This window comes from Gallinula chloropus, assembly GCF_964237585.1.
Source record: "Gallinula chloropus genome assembly, chromosome: Z".
Classification (NCBI taxonomy): Eukaryota; Metazoa; Chordata; class Aves; order Gruiformes; family Rallidae; genus Gallinula; species Gallinula chloropus.
The window spans coordinates 24,891,491-24,916,733 of NC_140089.1; the positions used below are offsets into that span (position 1 = coordinate 24,891,491).

Consider the following 25,243-nt stretch of genomic DNA (forward strand, 5'->3'; position numbering starts at 1 on the left):
TGCTGTGCATTGCATGCCTGTGTTGCCGTGTGTGCCAAGGTACCGCAGGACGTGCAGTTTGGGTAACTAATTTGCTTCAAGTAAGTGAAATACATGTGGGAACAGATTTCCCTTGCCGAAGAGGAACCAAATTCAACAGCACGAATTCATCTTTATGCCATAGCTCCATTTACACAGGTGTTAGTTATGCCAACATGTAGTCCTCTCAGAGGGATCATGTAACCAGCTAGGGAGGATGCTTTTTTGTAGCTTTGAAAGAGGGGAGCCGAGAGGTTACGAGTCAAGCCTCCGCACGGGCTTCTCCTGCTTCAGAAATAGATGGAGGACTCTCTTTGAGAGCTGTGCCCTGTGGGCTCGTGAACGAGACATGGGGATTCACTCTGTTTAACAGCCTCAAGAGGTTTTCCCTGCAACTAGCTTTTGGGTCTGGGGCAGCCACCCCCTGACCAGGCTCCATAGGCTCCTTAGGCTCACAGCTTTTGATCACTCTTCTGGAGAGCAGCAGAAGTTTTTGTGTAGCCATTTGGTAGGAGTGCAGATTCTTTGCTGTCCCCTTTGGAAGTGAAAAGACAGGGACATACCCTGGTTAACCATGGAGATCTGTGGTTTCAGGGCAAAGGAACCTATCAGATATAACTGTCTCAGCACTCCCTTTAGCAGGCAGAGCTTCCTTAGCAGCCTTCTTTTATCAAAGCTGCTCAGCAGAAGCCAAGCCAGCCTCTATTCCTTTGTGATACCTCTTGGGATGAGGCAGGTAAGCTTGAAAGCAAACTTCATGGACCTCATAGTTGGGCATGTCTGTCTGATGATAACGAGTCTCACTCTGTGGATAAGCATCTTCCACATCAATAGATTATGAAGCTGTTGCTCTCTACTTGGGCAGCAGTGTAGCCTAAATACAATGGGCTTCCAGAAGGTTCTGTATTTAGTGTTTTGACAGGCTGCAGCTTAAGGGCATCCAAAACCAGATGAGGAAGGTAAGAATGTAAGAGCTCAGCTCGTCTTAATGTAGAATTAAGTTTCACAGCAGTAGTTTTCAAGGTCCCCAGGACTCAGTCATGACACTACCTTGTCATGGCGAGGGCATTCTCTTTGGCTTGGCAGCCTGCATAAGAGCGGGTATTATACTGGTTTGGACGATGTACTGTTTGGCATTGGATCTTAAATCGCTGTGCTTCCCCCTTGCAAATCTAAACCTCTTCTGTTTATGCTCCTCCTACATCAGGACTCGGTGTCTACTCCAGCAGAAAGCGCAATTCCCTGACTCCTAGATCGAGCCTCTTTCCTTGTCCGGGTTGCCAGCGGGACATTGACCTTGGGGAACGCGGCATCAATGGCTTATTTCGCAACTTCACGTTGGAAACCATTGTGGAAAGGTACCGACAGGCAGCCAGGGCCGCCGTTGCTATCATGTGCGATTGCTGCAAACCCCCACCGCAAGAGTCCACAAAGAGCTGCATGGACTGCAGCGCAAACTACTGCAATGAATGTTTCAAAATACACCATCCCTGGGGAACCGTGAAGGCCCAGCATGAGTATGTAGCACCAACCACCAACTTCAGACCCAAGGTGAGTGTCCTGTGCCTTACGGAATTTGGGTTGCGGCGTTTGCATAGAGCTTCAGACATGCCTGTGCAAAGCCAGTTGCTTTTTGGGACTGTTGTTGCACTGTTGACTCTTGCTGTTAGATAACTAAGTGCACCATAAGCTTTTGCTCTTGTTGATGCTGAAGTGGTTGTCATTGAAGAGGACTCGGAAAATAAGGATGTTTTACTTTCAGAATGGATTGTGGTGTTTGTGATTTGCATCTTGCTTTTTCCTTTTTTTCCCCTCATGATCCTGAACATCCCGACTGGCCATGCTTTTCTCACTCATGCTTTTCTCTAAAAGTCAAGTCAAGGAGGATGCCTGTTCACAGTAAACTTAACCAACGTGACACAGCCGGCCTCCCCACTCCCCCTTAAGGCAGGTCACCTGAATTTGCTCCATCAGAAAGCCATCACCAAGCACATTCTTTCTGTCCTCCTCCTTTGCAGCTAGCAACAGCAAAAGCGGTAGTTCAGGTCTCCATTGTTTCCAGGCATTGTTTATGAGCAGTCCTGGCTAATGGGGGAGGTCCCAGTCAACTGAGTTTAAGAAGCGTCTGGATGATGCACTCAGTCACATGTCACAGAATCACACACAAGGTTGGAAAAGACCTTTGAAGATCATCAAGTCCAACCATTCCTATCCTAAGATAAACCATATCCCTAAGTACCTCATCAACCCTTTTTTTGAACACATCCAGGGAATGTGACTCAACCCCCTTCCTGGGCAGCCTGTTCCAGGCCCTGAAAACTCTTTCAGAAAAATTTTTTTTCTAATGTCTAATCTGAACCTGCCCTGGCACAGCTTTGTGCCATTTCCTTTTGTCCTATCTCCTGTCACCTGGCTGAAGAGACCATTGCCCACCTCTCTACAACCTCCCTTCAGGTAGTTGTAGGTGGTGATAAGGTCTCTCCTCATCCTTCTCTTCTCCAAGCTAAACAGCCCCAGCTCCCTCAGCCGCTCCTCATAGGATTTGCCCTCCAGCCCCTTCACCAGCCTGGTTGCCCTTCTCTGCACTCGCTTACCCCTCTGAAGTGCCTCCCTACCCTCAGGCAGATCAACACTTCCTCCTAGTTTAGTGTCATCTGCAAACTTACTGAGGGAGCATTCAATCCCTTCATTGAGGTCATTGATAAAGATGTTGAACAAGACTGGACCCAGGACTGAGCCCTGGGGGATGCCACTCGTGACCGGCCTCCAGCTGGATTTGGTTCCATTCACCACCACCCTTTGGGCCTGGCCATCCAGCCAGTTTTCAACCCAGCTGAGGGTCCACCTGTCCAGGCCAGTGGCAGCCAGTTTCTCAATCAGAATGCTGTGAGAAACCATGTAAAAGGCTTTACTGAAGTCCAGGTAGGCCACATCCACAGCCTTCCCTTGTCTGTTAAGCGGATCACCTTGTCATAGCAGGTGTTCAGGTTAGTTTGACAGGATCTACCTTTTGTAAACCCGTGTTGACTAGGCCTGATCCCCTGGCCATCACACATGTGCTGCATGACAGCTCCCAAGATGACCCTCTCCATGATCTTCCCTGGGACTGAGGTCAGACTGACAGGCCTGTAGTTCCCCGGATCCTCCTTCCGGCCCTTCTTATATATGGGGGTAAGTCACATGCTCTGACTTGTCTGGCCTTGTGCAGAGTAAGGAGTTGAACTCGATGATCCTTATGGGTCTCATCCAACTATGTTCTATGTTTGATGATCCTTATGGAACAGATCATCCCAAGTGCCATTTTGGGTACATGCCGGATAGCCAGGTGATGAGGCCCAGTCAGCCATGAAGGGCAGGTCCTGCTTGAGCAACCTGATTTCTGTGTATCACACCACAACCCAATTAGTGGGTGAGGGAAAAGCTGTGGATGTTCTCTATCTCAGCTTGAGTAAAGCTTTTGTCCCTGTTTCCCCCAGAATTCCCCTAGAGAAAGTGACTGCTCTTTGCTTGGCCAGCTGCACTCTTCGTTGGGTAAAAACCTGTCTGGATGGCCAGGCCCAAAGAGTGGTGATGAATGGAGCTAAATCCACCCGGAGGCCAGTCACCAGTGGTGTTCCCCAGGGCTTGGTGCTGGGGCTGGTTCTCTTTAGTATCTTTATCAGTGAGCTGGATAAGAGGATGAGTGCACCCTCAGTAAGGTTTCAGGTGGCACTAAGTTGGGCGGGAGTGTAATCTGCTTGAGGGTGGTACCCCTGTCAGAGTGACTGTCTCCCTACACTCAGCACTGTTGAGGTCACACCTTGAGTACCGTTTTGGGCCCCTTGCTACAGTTTTGGGACACTTGTTATAGAATCATAGTATCATCAAGGGTGGAAAAGACCTCAAGATCATCAAGTCCAACTGTCAGCTCTGTAGCACCGTAACCACTAAACGATCTCCCAGAGCACCATGTCTGCCGGTTTTTTGAGCAGCCCCAAGATGGCGGCTCCACCAGCTCCCTGGACAGCCTCTTCCAATGCTTCACCACTGTTCCAGCACAGAATTTTTTCCTAATATCCAACCTGAAGCTCTCCTGGTGAACTTTGAGCCCATTTCCTCTTGGAGGTGAATGTGGTTTCTGTTAGGTGTGACTCTGCCCTGCTCACCGCTGTGGAAAATCTTGCTCCATGGAGTAACAGAATGACTGCAGCTTTTGGAGATGTCTGCCTGCTGATTTGCCTGAAGGTTTCTGTTTTGGCTTGTTTGTCTTTCTCCCCAGATCTAGCAGTCACCGGCAAGAAGGTAATTGCTCAATGACATTCTGCTTACTGGCAGTCTTAGGTACCAAGGTGCTGGTGAGACTGGAGCCCTTGGTTGTTTTTGGAGGTGGTTTGCAATTTGAGCTTATGACGTCCAACTTAAGCTCCTCACAACTTTGGATGTTTGTGCTCTTTCCTGTCATGGGTGTGTGTTGAGAGGTCGTACCTCGAAAGCTTGGCTCTTGGCACTGTTGCCCTGCTATTCTTGGGTTGTTTGGGGACTTTTCCCACCCCCTCCCCCTTTAAGACACTTCTGTCTGTTGCTCGAGCTCGGCCTTGAGCAGCACCCTGTTCCCTCTTTGAGCAGTTATTTCAACACGTTTAGTTGTTGAAAGACGCGTTGTAGTGAACACCAGCCTTTTGCAGTAAACTGGTCCTGGAAGTAGCACCCAGCACGAGCAACTTGCAGTTGGAGTCAGGCAAAAAATGGAAACAGTGGCGCCTTTTGTTCTGCAAATGACTGTGACTGGTGGCGGTGGCTGCATTTGTTTGTACTCCAAGAGCAGAGCCTAACCCAGACTCGGGTCAGTGCCGTGCTGTGTCAGCTCTCGCTTTAAGGAGCAGTTCGTAGCTGCTTAAAGAGACACTGGCATGGAGACTGTTAAATCTGATGGTGTGGGTGTGTTAGAGGTTGCATTTACAGCTCTGAACAGGAGCACAGGGAACTCCAGGCATGTTGACAAGGGAGCTGACAACTTCAGGGCCTAGGGAGGGGCTTGGTTGCAGCTTGGAGGCTACATGATATATCCACAGGCATTGCTAGAGGTTTACTTAGTGTAAAGCTCGTGAAACTGTGTGTATTCCTCAGCTGACTTTCACTGTCCCAAAGATCAAACATGGAAGGCAGCCTTATTATACAAAGATCCACCCATGACACCAGACGCAGCCATGGAAGGGTTGAGTGTTTGGATGGTTTCTGGAGCCCCTCAGTTTTGGGCAGTAGACCTGCATTGTCTCTGTGCTTTTTCCCAGATTTTGATGTGTCCAGAACACGAGATGGAAAGGGTGAACATGTACTGTGAAATCTGCAGAAGGCCCGTTTGTCATCTTTGTAAGCTGGGTGGAAGTCACGCAAACCACAGAGTAACAACCATGAGCACTGCCTACAAAACCCTTAAGGTAAAGGTTACTGCTGTTGGACCTGGCCTTCAGAAGGGGAAGAGGACTGAGGTCCTGGTGTAAGGGCAACCTCCCTCTGTGCTTAGAGGCCACCGAGCTAGTCACAGGGTTTTCTCTTGTTAATGTGTGCCTTCGTGTGACATGGCACATGCCCGAGAAACTAAAGTGGGTTTCCTAGAGGCTGGAAACATGACCCTGTGGAAGTGCTTTCCTTCATTGTGGCCACCTGTACAGCAGCACTGACCGAAGCAGAAGGTTTCAGCAGTTCATACTGTGCAATCCCGGCTGTTTAGCCCAGGTGTCCCCGTGGCTTGGGTTGGCTCATACTTTGGAGGTGCTCCTGGAAAACTTGCACCCGAAAGATCTGTGGGGACAGGCTGTTGTCCTTGCAACTCAAGAATCTGAGGGCTAGCTGGGTGTCAGCATGGGTGGGACAACCACCTTCTGCCAGCTTGCTGTTTTGTTTTAACAGGAGAAGCTCTCAAAAGACATCGAGTACCTCATTAGCAAGGAGAGCCAGGTGAAAGCTCACATCACGCAGCTGGATCTGCTGCAGAAAGAAACTGAGGTAAGAGTGTCTCGCTGTTTGCCTGGGGATGGCCCTTGCAGGGGCAGAGCCGGGACTCCAACTGTTTTCTGTGAAGGGTTTCAAGTCATAGATTCATAGCACCATAGATGCATCCCAAGGTGGAAGGGTCACTGAGCTCAAATCCGAATCCTGTGGGGTTTTCCAGTTAGCCAGAGAAGCAGTTTTGGAACAGTTGCTGTTAGTCCTGAATTGCACACGGTCAGACCTCAGGGTCTGACAAGGTGGGAAATTTGGGCAAGAGGCCGAGGGAAAGCTTGCTTGGATGCTGCTGTAAATTTAATTGAAAGAAAGCTTCCTTTATACATTCAGCAAAGAGGGGTGGGTTAGACCTACAGCCTTGGGTGTTAACGGTGCTGTGCATCTTGTGCTGTTTGCCTTGAGGATCTTGCAACAAAGTCAGAACTAAGGGCAGAATCTCCCTGCAGCAGAGTCAGAGCTGGGAGCTCACGTACGGGCTGAAAAATGCGATGGTGGCAATTGCAGGAGCTCCTGGCCCTCCCGCTATCATTCTAGAGATTGTGCCTGTGCTCTGTAGTTCCCTTGATCCAGGGCACCAGGCAGAGGTGCTGGATCCCCAGTTCAGGGTGATTGTGAAAGATGGAAGAGCACCTTGCTCTTGGTCACGATGACTTCAGAGACTTCACTGCTTTTACAGCACTTTTCCATGAGCTGTTTGGGAAAAAGCCATGCGCAGCTTGAGACATGATCAGAGGAATGCTCCTCTGTTCTTCGTTCTCTGTGCTAAGACAGTAGATGTTTACTAGCTTGGGAGCAGTGCTGATAGCATTTTCAATGCTGAAGAGCATAACAGAGCCCATCAGTCTTGTCTGTGGTAGGGATGACTAGATTGCTGTGGTGTCTTGAAGAACCTTAAGCGTGTGTCTGTTCGCAGCCACAGTGCTGTGGAATCTGCCTGAAATGTCTTTTGTTCCCTTCTAGTGCAACAGTGAAAGAGCTAAAGAAGAAGCATCTCAGAGTTTTGAGAAATTATCTCATGTCCTGGAAGAGAAGAAATCTGCAGCTCTCAGGGCCATAGAAACTTCTAAGAATCTAAGGCTGGAAAAACTGCAAGCACAAGCTGAAGAATACCAAGGGCTCCTGGAAAATAACGGCCTTGTAGGCTACGCTCAGGAAGTGCTTAAAGAAACTGATCCATCCTGTTTCGTTCAAACAGCAAAACAACTTCATGTCAGGTATCTTCATCCCCTTCTGTCTGAGGTGCAGCCGCTGTGCCAGGACGTCTGGTCAGTCGTGTTCTTTGACACCTGCTGGCAAAGTACCTTGTCTTGCAGAGGCTTCGAGATGGTCCGAGTGCTGCTCGGTAGCAGTTAAACCACACAACAGTGTGTGTTACCAAGCAGCACACAGGAGGAGCTCTGTCTGCCAGGCCACGTTCAGCGGGACAGGGGTGGAGGGGTAGCTGTGCCAGCTCACCCCCACTGTCCTTTGCTCAGAGACTGTACTGGCATCAGCACGTTCACCTAGCAGGTCTCTTCCGGCTTTAAACTCTTTGACCTTAGTAGTCGTTCTCCGTTAGCGCTTCGGGCCTCTTCTGTTCTCTGAACATAAGCTCCAAAGTGTTCAAGTGCCTTGCCAACTGAACACCTAGGATGTACAAGAGGCCTCTAGCTTTTGATTTGGATTCTGTCTAGAGAGACAGAAATTTCCAGGCAACATTGGTACGCACGTGAAAACAAAACCTGCCAGGTTTCCTTTAAGGAATGCACACATACGAATTCCCTTCTCCCTCCTCTCTGCCTCTGTGCTTTCAGAATCCAGAAGGCTACTGAATCTCTGAGGAGCTTCAGGCCAGCAGCAAAAACGACTTTTGAGGACTTTGCGATGGACGTATCCAAGCAAGAGGAGATCCTTGGTCACCTGTCCTTCTTTTCCAGTGGTAAATTGCGAGAGCATCGGGTCTCTCCTGAGTTACGGCTTTACGGGCTTCTCTGTAACGAGGCAAAGCTGAGGCAGGGCTGCACATGCAGAACTCAGTCCATTGACTTGCATTGTCCTTTCGTCTCCAAGGCCTTACACTGTCTGGCAGCAACAGTAGCGTCAGCTTTGGTAAAGAAGCTTGGACGCCCCTGCGTTCAGTGCCAGTTCCCATTGTCTTCCAAAATATGATAGCTAAGTAATGCTGGGCCTTCCTAGAAAGGTTTTGTTGCATGACAGGAAAGCACAGACTTTCACCTGTTTCTGCAGCCGCCAGCAAAAACTAATTTCAGAGTGAAAACTGAAAGCAAGGGATGGATTTCCGGGCATGCACAGACCCAGCCTCATCTGCACTCTTTGACTGAGCGAGTCACATCTCTCTCTCTCTCACACACACAGACACACACGCTGTGCTGCAGCCATGCAACAAAGGGCTTGTGTGTGGTTAATGCTAAAACACCATCTCTCTACATTTGAGGGCTTTTTTTTCTCCTGAATCTCTGGCCTTCCAGGTGTAGAAATACCAGAAATCAAGGAAGAGCAGAGCAGAATGTACGACAAAGCTCTGATCAGTTGGGAATGCCCTGGGAAGACCGACTCTGCTGATACCTACGTTCTTGAGTATCACAAGCTTGAGAGGGAAGAGGAGAATGCGACGTGGCAGGAGATGGAAATTTGCGGCAAGAGCACAGTAATACCTGATCTTGATGATGACAGCAGCTATGCCTTTAGAGTCCGAGGATATAAGGGGTCCATTTGTAGCCCTTGGAGCCGAGAAGTTGTTCTGCGTACACCTCCAGCTCCAGGTATTGGGTTTTCCCATGTTCACAAGGTGCTGAATGTGTGCTGTCCATGTTTAGAGCTGTCGGGGTTTTCCAGCAGCTCCCAGACTTTACTGGCCTGTTGCTGGTTGCACAGATGCTTAGAAGCACCATTAACAGAGGGGTTAAGGAGGCAGCATGCTGAGACTGGTTTAGCTTGCGTGACCTTCCCGGTAGTCTTGAAAAGTGCAAAGTGCCTGTGCCAGTGTGACTTTAGCTGGAGATTATCAGCAGAGAAAGCCAAGTACCTAACCAAGAGGAATTTTGGGGGTATTGTTTTTCAGTTTTCCATTTTCTTTTTGATGACAAATGTGGGTACAACACTGAACATCTCGTGCTGAACCCAAGAAGGACCTCTGTGGAAAGTAGGGCTGGATTACCTCTACTGCTGGGATCGGAGCGCGTGCAGGTCGGCTGCTACCCAACCCTGAATTACATCATTGGCGACACTGGGATTGCCAAAGGGAAGCACTTCTGGGCTTTTTCTGTGGAAGCCTATTCGTACCTGGTGAAAGTGGGAGTTGTTCCTGGCAACAAGCTACAGAAATTGTTCCATGATGCCCATGATGTGACCAGCCCAAGGTAAATTGCAAACTCTTGCATAATACGTGCCTTAGATAGGGAGATGGCTCTTTAGAAGATGAATTAAGAGCGGGTTTGCTCGTGATGAATTCACAAGGTGAACCTAACTAGAGGGAAGTGGCTTGATGGTGCAAGCAGGTTATCCCCTTCATCCCCTACTGTGAGTCTTTTTTCTTTCCTTTGGGGAAAGACATCAGGTTCCTACAGATGCCAAGATAGGTCAGCTGAAGCGAGAAGGTAACAAAAAAGCATCAGTTGCACAACTGCAGCAATGCTTAACTGTCAATAGTAAGACTCTGCTGTCGTTCCCTTAGTGTACTAGGTTTGGGAGACGTTCAGAGGTAGAATGTTCACTGTGCCTATCTGTGTATGTTTGCTGTAGCTTGCATCATGCTGGATTTCAAGTCACTGACGGCTTATCCCAGGCTCTGTGCCTGCGGGTGGACAGGAGTGCCAGCGAGCCAAAGTACAGTGCACAAAGCAGCAAAAAGATTTCCAGCTGTCAGCTGTGGGAAGCCTGGATGTGTGCTGGAACTTCAGGCTGTAGGACACTATCTTCTGGGAACTTTTTCAGGAACCCAACCAATGCTTTAGTTTCCTCAAGTGTAACGCACAGAAAGTGTGAAAATGCCAATGTCTTGAGCTGTCTTTATCTGATCACTAAGCAGGGGGAAGGCATGTGGACTCAACAAACCTGGCTGCAACCTTTCCCCAGTAGCCAGCTGGGAAACAGGGGTTCAGCTAAGCCTTCAGGCAGAGTGCTGTTAAAAAACCCCCACTAGAACCGTAATCTACTACGCTTTGTGTAGTGACTGCAATGGCAGTAGTGTGGGAAGCTCACAGGACAGCAGTGATGCTAAATGTATTTACTGCTGTCGTATGACATGGTGTAAATGAAGTCTGGCAGATCTTGCCTGTAATGATTAGTAACACTTGGTAAGTTACTTCTCAGGTTAACTGATCTAATCTACCCGTAGGAGGGAGGTTCATTAATGATTGCCTGGCATAAGTACATTTAGATACGTCTGCTCCTCAGCGAAGCCGCCTGTGGTCTCGTCCTCATTAGTGTTTAGCTGTTACTTCCCGTTTGAGGTGGCCCAAAAGAGCGTTCTCCACCTACAAAATGCATCTTCCCTCCGGGCTTAGGGACACGTTTACCCTACCAGGTTTTCTGGGTGATCCTGTGGTGTTACCCACCTTACAAAAAACGTTCTCTCCGGTTCCCTCCACCGATCCCACGTCAGAATCTGACAAAAGCAAACGGTTCTCTTTGTGTTCTAGATACGAGCAAGACAGCGGCCATGACAGCGAGAGTGAAGATGCCTCGGACTCATCACACACTTTCACCCTGGTCACTTTAGGCAGGAAGAAGTTCTTTATTCCTGTGACACCTGCTGCCCCAAAGGATCCAGCGAGCAGAATCCTTCCCCTGCCGTCATGCTTGGGCATCTGCCTGGACTGTGACAAAGGCAAGGTGCGGTTTTACGACGCGGGCCATATGAAATGCCTTTATGAGTGCGAGGTGGACTGCTCCAGCGTAATGTACCCAGCATTTGCCTTAATGGGTGGCGCAGCAGTTCATCTCGAGGAAGCTGTCACAGCAAAGTACCCCCGGGAGTACCACGACGACATCTAGAGCAGAGCTCTCTTGGCACTGCTGTTCTGAGGTGGAAAATGACAGCAGAATAAACCTTCCGTAGCTCTTAGTCCTCATCAATTGCTTTCTACTTACATGTTGTTCACAAGCCTCTGGGCCGTGCTTTTTTTTTAAACAAGTGGCTCAGACTCTGCCCACACCAGTGGGAGATGTTCTTCCAGGACCTCTCCTGCCTGCCTGTCTTGTGATCTGTGCAGTTCTCCACAGCCTTTCTTCCCAGAGGGAAGCAGGAAGGAAGTGTGACTAGTAACCAAAATGACTCTTCAGGGCAAGAAACCTGCCTTATAGATTACTGAAATCCTTACGTAGTCGGTTTTGCCTTTCACAAAGTCAAAACTGATGGCGTGCGATTGTCGTTCTCCCTCCGTTTAAGAAATCTTCCTGAATGCCTCTGAGGGGTCAAACACTCTCCAGTTAACCCCTGCGCACCAGGGGCTGGGCCTCTGGCGTGAAATAACGTTTCCAAAGCCGCAATAGAAAGCAGGGAGAAGTCAGAACCGGACACTGTTAGGTATGAGGAGGGTAAACTAGAATCTGATTGCATGTCACGTAGCTTCAGTGTGCCTGTGAGGTCAGACTCTAATTCTGACACCTGCCTGGTGTCCTATAGTTGGTGGCATGATGGCAAGTTTCTTTACTCTTCCCAGCTTTTACTATAGGGTATATAAAATACATAAAGTGCAATCTGACCTTAAAGAGCAGACTCTAGTGTCCAAAACCAGAAGTGTTTGCATGTGTGAGTAATAGTACCTGGCATTTAGGCAAAAGGAAATGAGATATTGTCGTACTAGTATGTGAACTTTAAAACCAAATCAGGTATGTCTTTTCATACTTGTCTTTGTAAGTTATTTCTTTTGATCTAGTAGCAGCTTGCTTTTTTTAGTAAGAGTGTTAAAAATGCACTGATTAAGTCCTGAGACCTGATTTCTGCCTTAAAGGATGCCTCCTCTCACATTTCTGTTCCTCCCCTGTTGACAGCTGGATCACAGAGCATGTTGTCATAGACACACAGAATGGCATCCACAACTTCTTTGGACAACCTGTTCAGCAACTCATCACCCTCACCCTTAGAAATGTTTTCCTTACATCCAGTATAAAGCTGCCCTTTTTCAGACTTTAAAAGCATTGCCAATGGCCGTGTCACTACAGGTCTTGGTGTAGGGCTGAAGGTTTGCCTTGATGATTCCATGATTTCTCAGTGCCCCAGCCTACATGGATACGGGGAATTACCCAGACCCAGTTGCAGAACCTTGCACTTGGCCTTTGTGGTCCTTAAGAGGTTCACGTGGGCCCACTCCCCAAGCCTGTCAAGGTCCTTCTGGATGGTCTTTCCTCTAGCGAATGAACTGCTCAGCCCAGCGTCTTCTGCAGTCTCGCTGTGGCTGCGCTCAATCCCACTATGCTGATAACAAAGATATTACAGAATACTGGTTACGGCAGTGCAGACCCTTAAGGGACACCACTCGTTCTTGGATTCCACTTGAACACTGAACCAGTGACTATAAGGCTTTGGACACTGCCATCAGCCAATTCCTCCTCCATTAAACAGCCCCTCCATCAAACCTGTATCTCTCCGATTTAGAGGTGAGAATGTTGCAGGGGATCATCTTAAAGGCCTTAGAGAAAGAAGTCCAGGTGTATGACATCTGTAGCTCTTCCCTTCTGTGGTGGCACTTTAACTGCACCACAGAAGGCCCCTAGATGAGTCAGGCATGATTTGCCCTTTGAGAATCCATAGTGGCTGTCTCTCTCATCGGCCCTGTGTTTTGACATACTTCCAGGAGGCCGTTGCGTGATCTTACTGGGTAGGGAGGTGGACGGCATCTGTTTATAGAAATCTAGGTAAAAAATCCCTAAGGATCTAAAGTGAAGGATGTTTCTCACATGTACTTGGTGCTTTCTAATTTGGGGATATGCTTTCTATTTGGGGATAGTGTTGTGTCGTGAGGAGTGTGTGTGAAGTGTGTTTCTGAAGTACATGTATACAGCTGCTGAGCTATGAAACGGGACCTGAAAATCACAGTAGGCTGACATGAATGTAGGTCACAATGCAAAGCCTTTGCGTGCTTTGCTGTCCCAACTGTCATACGGATCATAGAATCATAGAATCATAGAATGGTCTGGGTTGGAAGGGACCCCAAGGATCATAGAGCTCCAACCCCCCTGCCACAGGCAGGGACACCAACCTCCAGGCCTGGATCTACACAAGATTGCCCAGGGCCCCATCCAACCTGGCCTTGAACACTTCCAGGGACGGGGCATCCACTACTTCCCTGGGCAGCCTGTTCCAGCGCCTCACCACCCTTTCTGTAAAAAACTTCCCCCTAATATCTAATCTAAATCTTCCCTGCTTTAGCTTTAGTCCATTCCCCCTTGTCCTGCCATTATCTGCTCTGTTAAAAAGTTGAATCCCCTCTTGCTTATAAGCTCCCTTCAGGTACTGGAAGGCTGCAATGTGGTCCCCCTACAGCCTTCTCTTCTCCAGGCTGAACAAGCCCAGCTCCCTCAGCCTCTCTTCGTAGGGCAGGTGCTCCAGCCCTCTAATCATCCTTGTGGCCCTCCTCTGAACCCTCTCCAACAGTTCCACATCCTTCTTGTGTTGGGGGCCCCAGATCTGGACACAGTACTCCAGATGGGGCCTCACGAGGGCAGAGTAGAGAGGGACAATCACCTCCCTGTCCCTGCTGGCCACTCCTCTTCTAATGCAACCCAGGATACCATTGGCCTTGCGAGCTGCATGAGCACACTGCTGGCTCATGTCAAGCTTCTCATCCACCAGAATCCCCAAGTACTTCTCAGCAGGGCTACTCTCAAGGAGCTCTTCTCCCAGTCTGTATCTGTGTCTGGGATTCTTATGGCCCAAGTGCAGCACCTTACACTTGGCAGTGTTGAACCTCATTAGGTTCCCTCGGGCCCATCTTTCCAGCCTGTCAAGATCCCTCTGGATGGCTTCCTTTCCTTCCAGGTTGTCGACCACACCACTCAGCTTGGTGTCATCCGCAAAAAAAATCTGACCTGGAGTCCACCCTTCCCAGTGTCCGCTCTCTGAAGCCTCTGTCCGGTGTCCACTGTCAGAAGAAATTGGCAGCAACGTCGTCTGCACCAAAGTGAGTGTGACAGCCCTTTCACGCCTAGAAGGGCCCAGCAAGGGCAACCTCTTGTCAGCCTCAAATGTTTCTGCCATAGTAGGGCTGTGTGGAAGTTGGTTCCACAGCTTCATTGTGTGTGTGTGTGTGAGAAATGCTTCCAGGCCTCCTGCAGCTCTTCCGTCACCTCTAGACTGGAATGTGTCCAAGTGGCATCACAGGTAACACAAAGAGGACCATCCCTGTTTTGTTTGCTTGCTGTTCCCCATCTTGGCACAACTTCAGTTGTAGTGAGATGCAGTAAATCTCGTTCTGCTGTTAATACTGTTTCTTCCCCTGTTCTTTCCCTCGGTCATTTACTAAGCCCCGATTCACCAGTCAGGCACTGAAAACATTCACATGTTAGTGCCCTCAGCTGATTAGATGGCTCCTGGTCTTGTGTGTGTGAGCCCTGAAGTTAAACAGAGCTGAGATAAGGGATTCTCTCCTTAGGAGACCTGACCTGTTGCATGGTATACTCACCATTTCTCCATTCATCTACCAAACCTAGCGCTGGCTTAAAGCTATAGACAAGAGGTTGAACTTTCTGGATTGTTGGTCCCAGGCAAGTGCATCCTTTTCAATGTGCCTGTTTCAGAACCTGCTCTGAAGAACAGGTTTTCTGTCACAGTTCTGCATTTGAATTCTTTATGAGCATCTGGACCAACATCACCAGGCTTTGGCCTTTTGTTACTTTATGGAAAGATTCATAAACTGAACACTCTCTCTTAGATAAGAAGACAGTCCCTCAGGCTCATTTATCTAAAAAGAAAAAGGTTAAATTGTACTAGCTTGAGAAAATGGAAATAAGAAATGAAAATAATGAGGGGTTTTTCCTACTGTAGCTTTAACTTGCCTTCATTTCCGATGTACTCTGCTATGCAATTACCAATTCTACTGGACAGAGACTGACACTACTTTAAGCATTTACCTACTGTTTGATATGTCTGTCTGTTTGTATTTATCTCATTCTGAGGTTCAAAATTGGTTTGCCTTTTGGTGTTACTTCAGTTCCAGTACTCTATGGTGCTTACTCCAGCTTAGTAAACAAAACACACTGTGGGGGGCCCTGACGACACACTGTCAGATGTTTTTCCCACTGCAGTGGAAGTGTCAGCCTTCAGGAACAGACTTCAGCAGTCCTTGCCCATCCAAACACTTGTTTTTCCAGAACAAGCTTCTCCCTACAGAACAGCACTTTATGATGTAGACTAAGCTAAGAATGGTGTGATATTGTGTGGATCTTTGTGCAATATATCTGTTTGGTGACTACTGTGTGATTTGCAAAGCTCCGTGCAGGTCTGAATCATGTAGACACTTTTTAGATACCTAAATCTTTAACAACAAGGCCTTCTTAAAAATATTCTGGAATGTATATGTGATGTCTTGTCTTTTTCCTAATAAAGTTGAAAGTGCAGTGCCTTGGTCAGTCACATTGTCATATGCCAGCTCTGAAGTGTCTCAGTGGCAACACTGCTCCTTACAATGGGTGAGAGCAGGTGACTTGCGAGGGGAAGGCGCTGCTTTTCATTCTCAGGTCACCCCTATATCAGCACCTCTTTGTTTAACTAGGAGTGATGAGTGTAGTTTGGACTAACTGCCACACCTGGCTTTTACTTAAGAAGCTGATGAGCAGGAGCTTGGCTGCCTGAGGCTCCCTCTCCAGGCAGGGGAGGAAAACGTGTGTCCAGAAGGAACTTGGCCCTCGGGCATTTCTCTTCCCAGGATCTGACCCAGTAGGAGAGGAGGCAGATGGCGCCAGCCAAGAAGCCTTCGTTAGGCTGGGTGTGCCTGCCTTGTTCTGGGATTCTGGGAATCTGCATCTCCTTGAAAATCCAGCGTTCGCATTAGTCGATGCTGCTGCTTTCAGCAGCTTCTGGTGGTCGCTGCCTCCAGGCCTGCTGTGTGCACCCCTGGGAGCACCGGAGCTGCATTCCCAGGGAGTGTCCCGTGAGCTCTGACAGTCCCGTTCCAGCACCCACACCATCAACGTATGGACGTGTCCACTGGAGGTGAGAAGGGCCGTCAGTCCCGGCAAAGCAGGAGTTTGGAAAGTAAGTGTGTCTCACCTTCCTCATTTGGCTGCCATCCTTGGGTGTGTGGTTCCCGGGTATAAATGATGGGTTTGTTTTCCTGCTTGAAGCTGAGTAAAACCAACACTGTAGAGGCAGGAGGGTGGCTGAAGAAGCACTTGAAAAGGGCTCAGGCTGACAAATATTCTTGGTGCCACGTCAGCACACGACTGCAGAGCTGACAGGCGCTTCCTGTGATGCTTGCCATCAGGGGAAGGCGCTGATGGTGCGTGGTCTTTAGCTCAGCTCCTATTCAGTAAACAACTACTCAGTAACAACCTTCTGAAAGCTTCTTTTAAGGCTCAGGAAAGCAAACTCTGCATCTGGGTGAGAGGGGACTTGAGCTTGCGTGGAGTCTCAAATTAGAAAGAAGGGGCTCTGACTTGGCCTGAAGGGTATTTCTAGCTCCTTGGCAAAATAAGGAGGCTTTTTGTCTATTTCTTGCCCAACTATAAACATTGCTCTGGGCAAACTTGACTTGGCATGAAAGGATCCATTTGTTTTCGCTACCCTGCCTGTTTTGACAGGCTTAGCCCCTTTTTAACCCTTTTATTTCTCCTGCCTCCTCCTCCCCACACCACATTTGTAATGGAAAGCGGGAAGCTCACCCGCTAGCAGAAAACATTCCTCTCAAAAATGGATCTTTTCTTGCCTGTTTATGAAATTCTGCTCCTCTGTTGCTCCACTGCATCCACTCAGCTTTCATGCAGTTAGTGGTTTTCCAAGTCTCTTTCCAGACCTGGAACCAACAGCAGTTGTTCCTCTGTGTCAATGGGTGTAGGAAGGAATGGAAAAATTATTGAGGTCTCCTTAAACATTTGAGAATGAGATAGGGATTGCCCAGGGGCAACAGAAAACTTCCACCTTGCCAAAACAAAACAGAGAGAGAGGCTTCAGAGGAGAAGAATCCTCACTATTTTCTTCCTCAAGGTCCCTGAGTGACCATTCTGCACAGGTGGGTGAGCAGGACAGGCTGCTAGACAGGCAGAGGAGGTTCTCACTGGTGCTGCTGAACATGTGTGACCCACAGCCTGAGTTGGCACACTGTCCAGGAGTGGCTGTTTCTGGGGTTGGTGACTCACTGTGACCTGGTGGGCAAAACTGGGGAAGTTCATGGTTTCTTCCTCTGCGGCATAATGTGCACGTGGCACTGCTTCTGCCGCAGCTGAAGTAGGAAGTGTGTATTTGGCCTCTGGGTCAGATGATTTAAAAACCCATCTTCCACAAAGCAGCGTTGTCTGCATGTCCACCCATCCTTTCTTAGAAACCAGCTGTGGAATAACTCTTCAGAGTAGCACTGAGAGTCATGCAATTTAAATGGGTCGCCATACCACAAACCCAGTCAAACGAATAAAACCTTCCTGTAAGAAGGAATCTTGGTCATGTTGCTCCAAAACCAAGTAGAAAAGTAAGAATCACTTTTCACAAGAGAACTGCAGGAATCTGAACCAGCTCCTTGACTTCAGCAAACAAGCGTGTGGGTATATGCATTGGTACCTGTGTGTGTGCCGGTGTCTCTCTTCCACTGGAAAATGACTTGAACGCTCATGAAATTGTTAAGCAGGTCAGAAAACACTGAGGTTCCTTCAAAGGATATTGACAATTTTTCTTAGGACTATCTGGTCAGGATTTTGCACGTTGCTGAGCCAGGCGTGCTCACAGCACCCAGGTATTCAGGCTGTGCGACGTGACCTGTGGGGTATTAAACCTTTCTCCTGCCTCCCAGGGGAACAGGCAAAGCCCCTACGCAAAGCAAACCCAGCTGAAAAGGTTGATTTATTTTTTGAAAGGAAAAGTAACAATGACAAAGGATAAGGCTGGGGCTTACCCTGAGATAAAACCCCAGCACATCTAACACCAGGTTTGTTCTATCTGAATTGCATTTCAGAGCACTTTGGTTCTTTGAAACATAAAATGGTTATGCAAACTGCATCAAGACAGTAGTGAGGGAGGTACGTACTAGTAAAACTCCTCTCCAGAAATCCTCTTTCTCCTCTAAATGCATGGGTTCATTTGCCAATTCACAATTCTTTTTCACTTCAGGCAGCTGGGACTTTGCCAGGGTTTGGGGCGGGAGGCTGGCATCACCCTGAGCCCGGTCTGGTTCCTCGTGCCCCAGCAATCATAGCTCCCAGCCCGGAGCATTACTGCTGTAGCCAAAGGGCCATAGCACACGGCATGCAGATGTGCGGTGCAAATGCATTCGGGAGCATTTAAACCCGAGTTTGTCTTCCAGCACCCCTTATTTAACTTGCTGTGAGAGCAGCTGGTACCACGGGATGCATGGGCTTGGGGGCCTTTCCTCAGGGCCCTGCCACCATTGTCTCTTGGGGCCCAGAGAACATGCCCTCGGAGTCCACGTAACCACTTGCACAGCTACTCCAGATGGTAAGGAGAACTTGCTAACATTCGTTTACAGTCCTGACACACTGCCTGGTCTAGTGGTTTGTTACTTATAATAAATTAAAAAAATAAAAGGACTGAAACTAGGTTTAGGAGCTTGATTGTTCTACACTTTGAAGAAGCCCTGTTGCTAGCGTCAGAAGTGTAGTCCATATGGTTCAGAACTACTCATTTCTTAATTGGGATTTTGTGGTTCTGGTCCAACCATTAACCATGCCTGTTTTCTTTTCAAAGAGGGGCCAACAGCAAGCAGTATTGGCACCGAGTCCCAGCACCCCTCGACTCACTCCCAGGTGCCCTTTGGTGATAGCCTTCCTCACAGGACCTCTTGCTGCAGGTTCATGCCAGTAAGGCTAGCTGCATGTGTTGGCGAGGCTGGAACATGCTGCAGGGCAGCAAGGAAGAACTGATTACATACTTGTAGGAATGCACAACTGAGGTAGATTGGCTGATAAGTAGAAACTAAAATAGTTAGGAGAGATGGACCGTGCGGTTTCGTAGCGGCCACTGGCAGTTTTTCCTGGGAGACAGGCTGAGCCAGCTTTGTTCAGTTCATGTGCAGTCAGCGTGTGCTTTGCTTTGTACAATCTGCAATTTCACAAATACCCATTTACTTGGCAAGAGAGTCGCAAGATTAAAGATTGCGTGAAGTGCTCTTTGACATGGGACCAAGCCAGGCTTTGATGGATCTTCCAGTGCTGCTGGTAGGGTTGGGATGTCCTCCAGAGAGCATACAAGAAATGCAGAGGCACAGGGGGTGTGGGCTGTGGAGTAAACATGGGAAGTGGTTCTTCTCCTTTGAAATGCAAAACTCGCAGTGAAAAACTTTTTCTTTATGTTCACGTGGAACCTCCTGTGATCCAGTTTGCACCCATTGCCCCTTGTCCTATCACTGGACAGCACTGAGAAGTGCCTGGCTCTATCCTCCTGACACTTGCCCCTTACATATTTGTCAACATTAATAAGGTCACCCCCCAATCTCCTCTTATGCAGCTAAAGAGACACAGCTCCCTCAGTCTTTATTCATAGGGAGACACTCCACTCCCTGTGCTGGCCTCTTTCAAGTAGGTCCCTGTCCTTGAACGGAGGTGTCCAGAACTGGATAATATTCCAGATGCACTCTCACCAGGGCAGAGTAGAGGGGGAGGAGAACCTCTCTGGATCTACTTGCTCTATCATTCACCTTTTCAGGTGGACAGGGGACAAACTATACATTGAGAGCCTGTGGAGTCGAGATAAGGACAGGGAGAAATCATTCCACAATCAGCGTCACAGGCAAAACAGACTCAACACAGAAAAAAGGAAAGGAAGTCTCTCATTTATTACACTGCACTGCACACCCAGTGACACCACAGTTGGGTAAAGAGAAGTGCCACCAGATCTTAAAGCACCTCCCCACACCCCTCCCTTCTTAGCAGACTTCCCTTTAGTCATGATTTCACTCCCTTCTGCCTCCTTATTGTGGCACGTGGTGGGGAGAGGGAATGGGGGTTTTGGTCATGAGTTGTTTTCCTTCCTAGCCTTTGGGCAACCCGCTCCACCATGGGTTTCTCCACAGGCTGCAGGGGAATCTTTCTCTCCAGCGCCTGGAGTACCTCTACCCCCACTTCTTCATTGTCCTTCATGTCTGCACAGCTTTTACATCTTCTCTGGTGGCAAAAAGTGGCTGCTTGTGGGTTTTTTTAACTGATGGGCTCAGCATTGGTCAGCGTCCGGTCTGTCTTTCAGCCCGCTGGTGTTTGCCCCGTTGGGCCTAGAGGAGCTTGTAGCTGCTTCTTCCAGAAACCACCCCAGCAGCTCACCCCACCCTCTGCTCAGCCAAAATCCTGTCATGCAAAACACGAACACTTCTCTATGATGGGGCTCAATCTGGCATTTTGGGCTTTCTGTTCCCTTTAGGAGCAAGTCTCCAAGAACTAGAACTCTGTCTTCTTCCTTGTGGGAGAGGTTGCTATAGTTCTGGAAGGCATATCTGACCATGGTAAGACATCTAGTTTGCCTATGATCCATCTCATTGTCAGACTGGCTGTCTTCCAGTAGGGCCTAATATGAGACACCTGGAGAGGCAAGGGCAGCAAGGATGGTGTTTGACATGAACCCAGTCTCATGGTTGAAATGAACGTGCTGGAACATCTAGTACACTTGGATGGTGAAGGACCACTTGATTATGGAGTTTCTGAAGAGTCTGGGCCAAAGCCAGCAGATGTTGTCTGAGGTTTTGGCTTCCCTGTAGAAATAAATCTCCAGGAACAAAAAGTAATTGATAAGGTCGACCATATACTGATGCATATGGACTGACATAATTATTTCCTGGTGCTATTCTTACTCTTAATGAGGCTATTGGTTAAGCTTGTAGCCAAGTTAACGAAGCTTCTTAACATATCTGATTTATGAGTTCTAATTTTCCATTTGCTTGCAGTCTGCAAGGGATATGAAGGTCTCAATTCCCAAATTTTCTCTTACCTTTTGAACCACTTATGCAACAAAATGGGCCCCCCATCTGAAGATATCTGCTGGTACACCAAACCAGGGTACTGTTTCATTTAGCATGTTTCATATTGGTGCAATACTGTATGTGTCCACTAAGGAGATAGTTGTACCCCCTGTGCTTGGCAATTCTGTAAAGTCTATTTGCCAATATTCCCCCTGCAGTCATTCCTGGTTTGGTTACTCCTCATGTTACAGTCTTGCCTGTGTTAGGATTACTTGTTCTACAGATCTCACATTTTTCAACTTCTGATTTTACTATGTCATGTGTCTGCTAAACGAGGCCTTCCCTAAAGGTTTGACCTGACTTTCTGCTCACCAGTGAGTGGCTTTGTGTTATCAGACTGGGGGTGAGTGTTATCTGCCTCTGAAGGGTTATTGCCCAGCCGTCTTCCTGCTCCTTTGCTCCCAAATCACTGACACATTTTCTGTCGGTTCCTTCACAGCGCGGGGTTTGGTCTGATAAGGGGAGGCAGTCCTACCTACCGGCCCTTAAAAAAGCCCACCAGAAAAACACGCACCCACACGCGGACACACGCACAAACCACCACCGAATCCCACCTGACCTCGCCCCGTGTCTCCGCACTGCTTTCTGCCAGGCTCTGGCCCCACCGCCCCGCCCGGCTCCCGGGGCGCGCTGCCGCGGCGCTGCCGGGAGAGGGCCGCCCTGCACCGCGCTGCCGCCGGGCCCTGCCGCCGGGCCCCGCCGCCGGGCCCTGCCACCGGGCCGCGCTGCACCACCGGCGGCGGCTCTCGCGGCCTTTGCCCCGGGGAAGGTCCGCGGCCGCCTTGCAGGCGTGTAGACAGCTCTGGTACTGCTGCTAACACAGTCCGTGTGTCTCGTTACGGGATCGCAGAATGCAGCCAGAATGTTCCGTCAGGGCTTAAATAGCTGCCTCCGTCTCGCAGAGGTCAGACCAGGGCACCCAAGGTGCCATACTTGAAGAACAGCTACAGGGCTGGCCAACAGCAACACAGGCTGCAAAATCTCATTTGTGACTTTGCCGGGTCCCCAGGGAGGTCCCCAGACTCACGGGAAGCACCTGAAAATCAGTAAAATCAGAAAAATCGCTTTGCCAGCAGCTTCCCATCCAGAGCTGGAGATGACAAAGGCGAATTTGCCCCTGGGTTGCCAGAGACCTGCCAAGTCTTTGCTTACTCACATCTCCCACACAGACAGATGACAGGTGAATCTGCACTGCCTCTCTGGACAGACTGGGGGCACTGTACTGATGTAGACATCTGTGGACCACCAGTGTGATGTAAGATGAAGGGTTACATATCCTGCACCCTGTCTGCTTTTATTGCACTAAGAAAACTGTTTCAAACTGCAAGAAAAAATTGCAGGGTATGTACACTAGTAGTACATTAGGTATTAGGGAGGATATACACATTAGGTACACATTTTTACACTGGTAAATATGCTCCTGTACCCTAGTTCACTTAACTAAGGGAGATTTCAAAGGCTACCCAGCAGGCAAACACATAAGACAGGTACAGTGAAGACTGGCATAATGGATGAAAAACATGTGTGCTCTTGGTAGTGCTATGGAACAGGACAGCAAGACAGGTCTCTACCTGTATTTGGTTAATACATCTGCCAAATATACTTCAGACCTGTGTGGTTCAGCTGTCATTTGAAAAGCCTAAAGCACTCAGTGTTGTGCCACCCATATACTGGGACAACCAACTTGGGGTGCTGCACTACGCAATAGGATAGATTTCTTGACTGCTGGAACAGTGGGTGATCAGTGGTTATCTGTGTGAGTGCACAAGTTAATAGAAAAGGATACCACACCAATAAGCAGAAGAACTTTTTCATGGTGAGGGTGACAGAGCACTGGAACAGGCTGCCCAGGGAGGTTGTGGAGTCTCCTTCTCTGGAGATACTCAAGACCCATCTAGATGCCTACCTGTGCAACCTGCTCTAGATTCGGCAAGGGGTTGGACTCAATGATCTCTGGACGTCCCTTCCAACCCCTACAACTCTGTGAATCTGTATGTATCTCCTCACTTGCTGAAACATTGCTGAAACCCCCTTCTTTTTTTTACTTAAGAGTAAAGCCAAACAGGTAATAACTTCCTTTCCTTCTGCATCCCCCTTGTATTTGTAGTATAGAGGCAGCATTCTATTTGCAGTGCCAACTGCTCCTTCAATGCTTACATGTGTCCTTTGCTCCTCCAGCCCCGTGCTTACCAAATGCAGAGGGAACAGTATGGTCTGTGAGCAGCTGCCACAGCAGGTGGGAAGACACAGAGCCTTCCTCTGCCTGAGCAAGCAGGGACTGTGCTCTGGTTGTCTCAGCTGAAGGCCCTTCTTGGCATACGTTCCTCACACTTCTGAAAGGACATGCAGCTTGTTCTAACACTGAACATGCCGTTTGCAGTCTCCGCGTGTCCAAGGAAATAACTGTAAAACCAAAGAACCTGGAGAAGACCACACTACCACTTCTTAAACTTCTAATGAGAACAGGTGGAAAGGGGACACAACTCCCATTCACACTGTAGGCTGCTTGGGCAAGAGGGCAATTTATACGTTTGTTGTCTAGATGGACCTGTAGCCATCTAAAGCAGTTCCTTGTATAGCCGAAAATCTTTGAATCTCCTACTAAGCAGAACAACTGTTCAGGTTTGAAAGGGACACCTGCAGGGTGCTGCCAGTTGGCAAGTATACTCAGCAAGAATATCTATCAATTGTGTATTTTCTTTTTGATAACACATAGAAGGTAAAATTTTTCCATGATCAGCTCAATAAATTGCTTCATAATAAAGAGTTAAATATCAGAATAATTAACTGAGTAGGGTTCCAGTCATGTCTTGAGGTGGGACCATTGAGAACTGCGTCCTGACAAAAGGTTACCCAACATGTCCTTAACTCTTCCCAGCATGGGAGTTTCCACAGACCCCCTAGACAATTGTAGTGGTGTGTCCCTCTCCTGCAGCTGCCCAGCTCACCTGATTTTCACATCTGATGGACTTGGAACAAAATCACCTCTTTTTCTATGCAGAAGTCTCTTGAGTTTGCTTAAGACCTTTATCACATCCTTTCCTCCTTTGGAATTTCTTTTTTTTAAGTACACTTCCCCTCCCCCCCCCCCCCCCCATACTTCTTTAATCTGCCTCAAAAAGTCATGCCTTCCAGCTTGCTGATTGCTTCCCCCACCCTCACTCTGTTTCTAGACTCTCTCAAGCAGCTCCTATTTTTATGGGAGGCCAGCCTTAAAACTGAATCCATAGCTGGGGAGAGAAGACAACTGTTTTGCATGTCTCATACATTCAGGCCTGCGGAATAGAGTGTGAATTACCAATGTTTCTTTTCTCATGCTCCTAATGACTTCCTATCTGTAAATTTCAGCAGATATATGTATTATTTTTTCTTAAACAGTAAAAAAATAAAGAAAAAAATTAAGAAGGAGATTTCTTCTGTGGGGGCAGATCAGAAACCTTTGAGTTAGACACATTGCTGTTGTAAAACTAGTGCCTTTGAAGGAGTTCACATTTACTTCACCTGGTTAAACCACCACACATTACCAACTCAGTCTCCCAGCATCTAGGGATATGCTGGGAGACTGACTAGCATCTAGGGACTTGATATGCCTGTTTTTATAAATTGTGTGCTTGAAGAGGGCTATGGGACAAGAGTGAATTGTTTCTGACAAGTTCAACTATTGCAACATCCTTCATGGTTCACATTCCCATGGGATCCAGCATGTGGACTCTGTATTTCCCCACATGTTTTACCTGCTTTTCTTGTCTTTGAGCTTTTTTGGTGGCTTATTTCCTTAGTCCCTTTAGGAGTATCACAAGTCTACCCTACAATTAGCACAGAAATAGTAGTCAACTCTTCCTCTCTGACACATGCACAATCATTTATCTGAAGCATCTGTGTCTTATTTAAGGACTACGCCATCAGCACTGTGATGTGATTAAATGAAGAAGGGATCTGTTTCAGGTCGAGGCTGCTAAATCACATTTTCTGTAAAAAATAATGAATGTAGCACAGAATTCTGTATTACAGTTTTAGGAAGGAGAGCTGGGTTAAGCTCTTTCCGGGCACAATGCCACCAGCTGCCCCTTCCTCACACCCCCAGCCTATTATTTTAAAGAGATGATGACTAGTGCTGCATGGATGAGGAT

At 48.3% G+C, this 25,243-nt stretch overlaps 1 protein-coding gene across 1 annotated transcript; it reads left to right on the forward strand.

Annotated features, from left to right (window-relative positions):
• Window positions 1-1,395: 1,395 nt before the first annotated feature.
• LOC311204055 (E3 ubiquitin-protein ligase TRIM36-like) lies at window positions 1,396-10,998 on the forward strand (the record flags this gene model as incomplete). The annotated part of the gene is made up of 8 exons (XM_084278914.1): window positions 1,396-1,569; window positions 5,289-5,435; window positions 5,908-6,003; window positions 6,964-7,217; window positions 7,797-7,921; window positions 8,472-8,765; window positions 9,065-9,362; window positions 10,644-10,998. Exons 1-8 carry the CDS (start codon window positions 1,411-1,413, stop codon window positions 10,996-10,998), a joined length of 1,728 nt encoding a protein of 575 aa, XP_084135040.1. The 5' UTR covers window positions 1,396-1,410.
• Window positions 10,999-25,243: the final 14,245 nt, after the last annotated feature.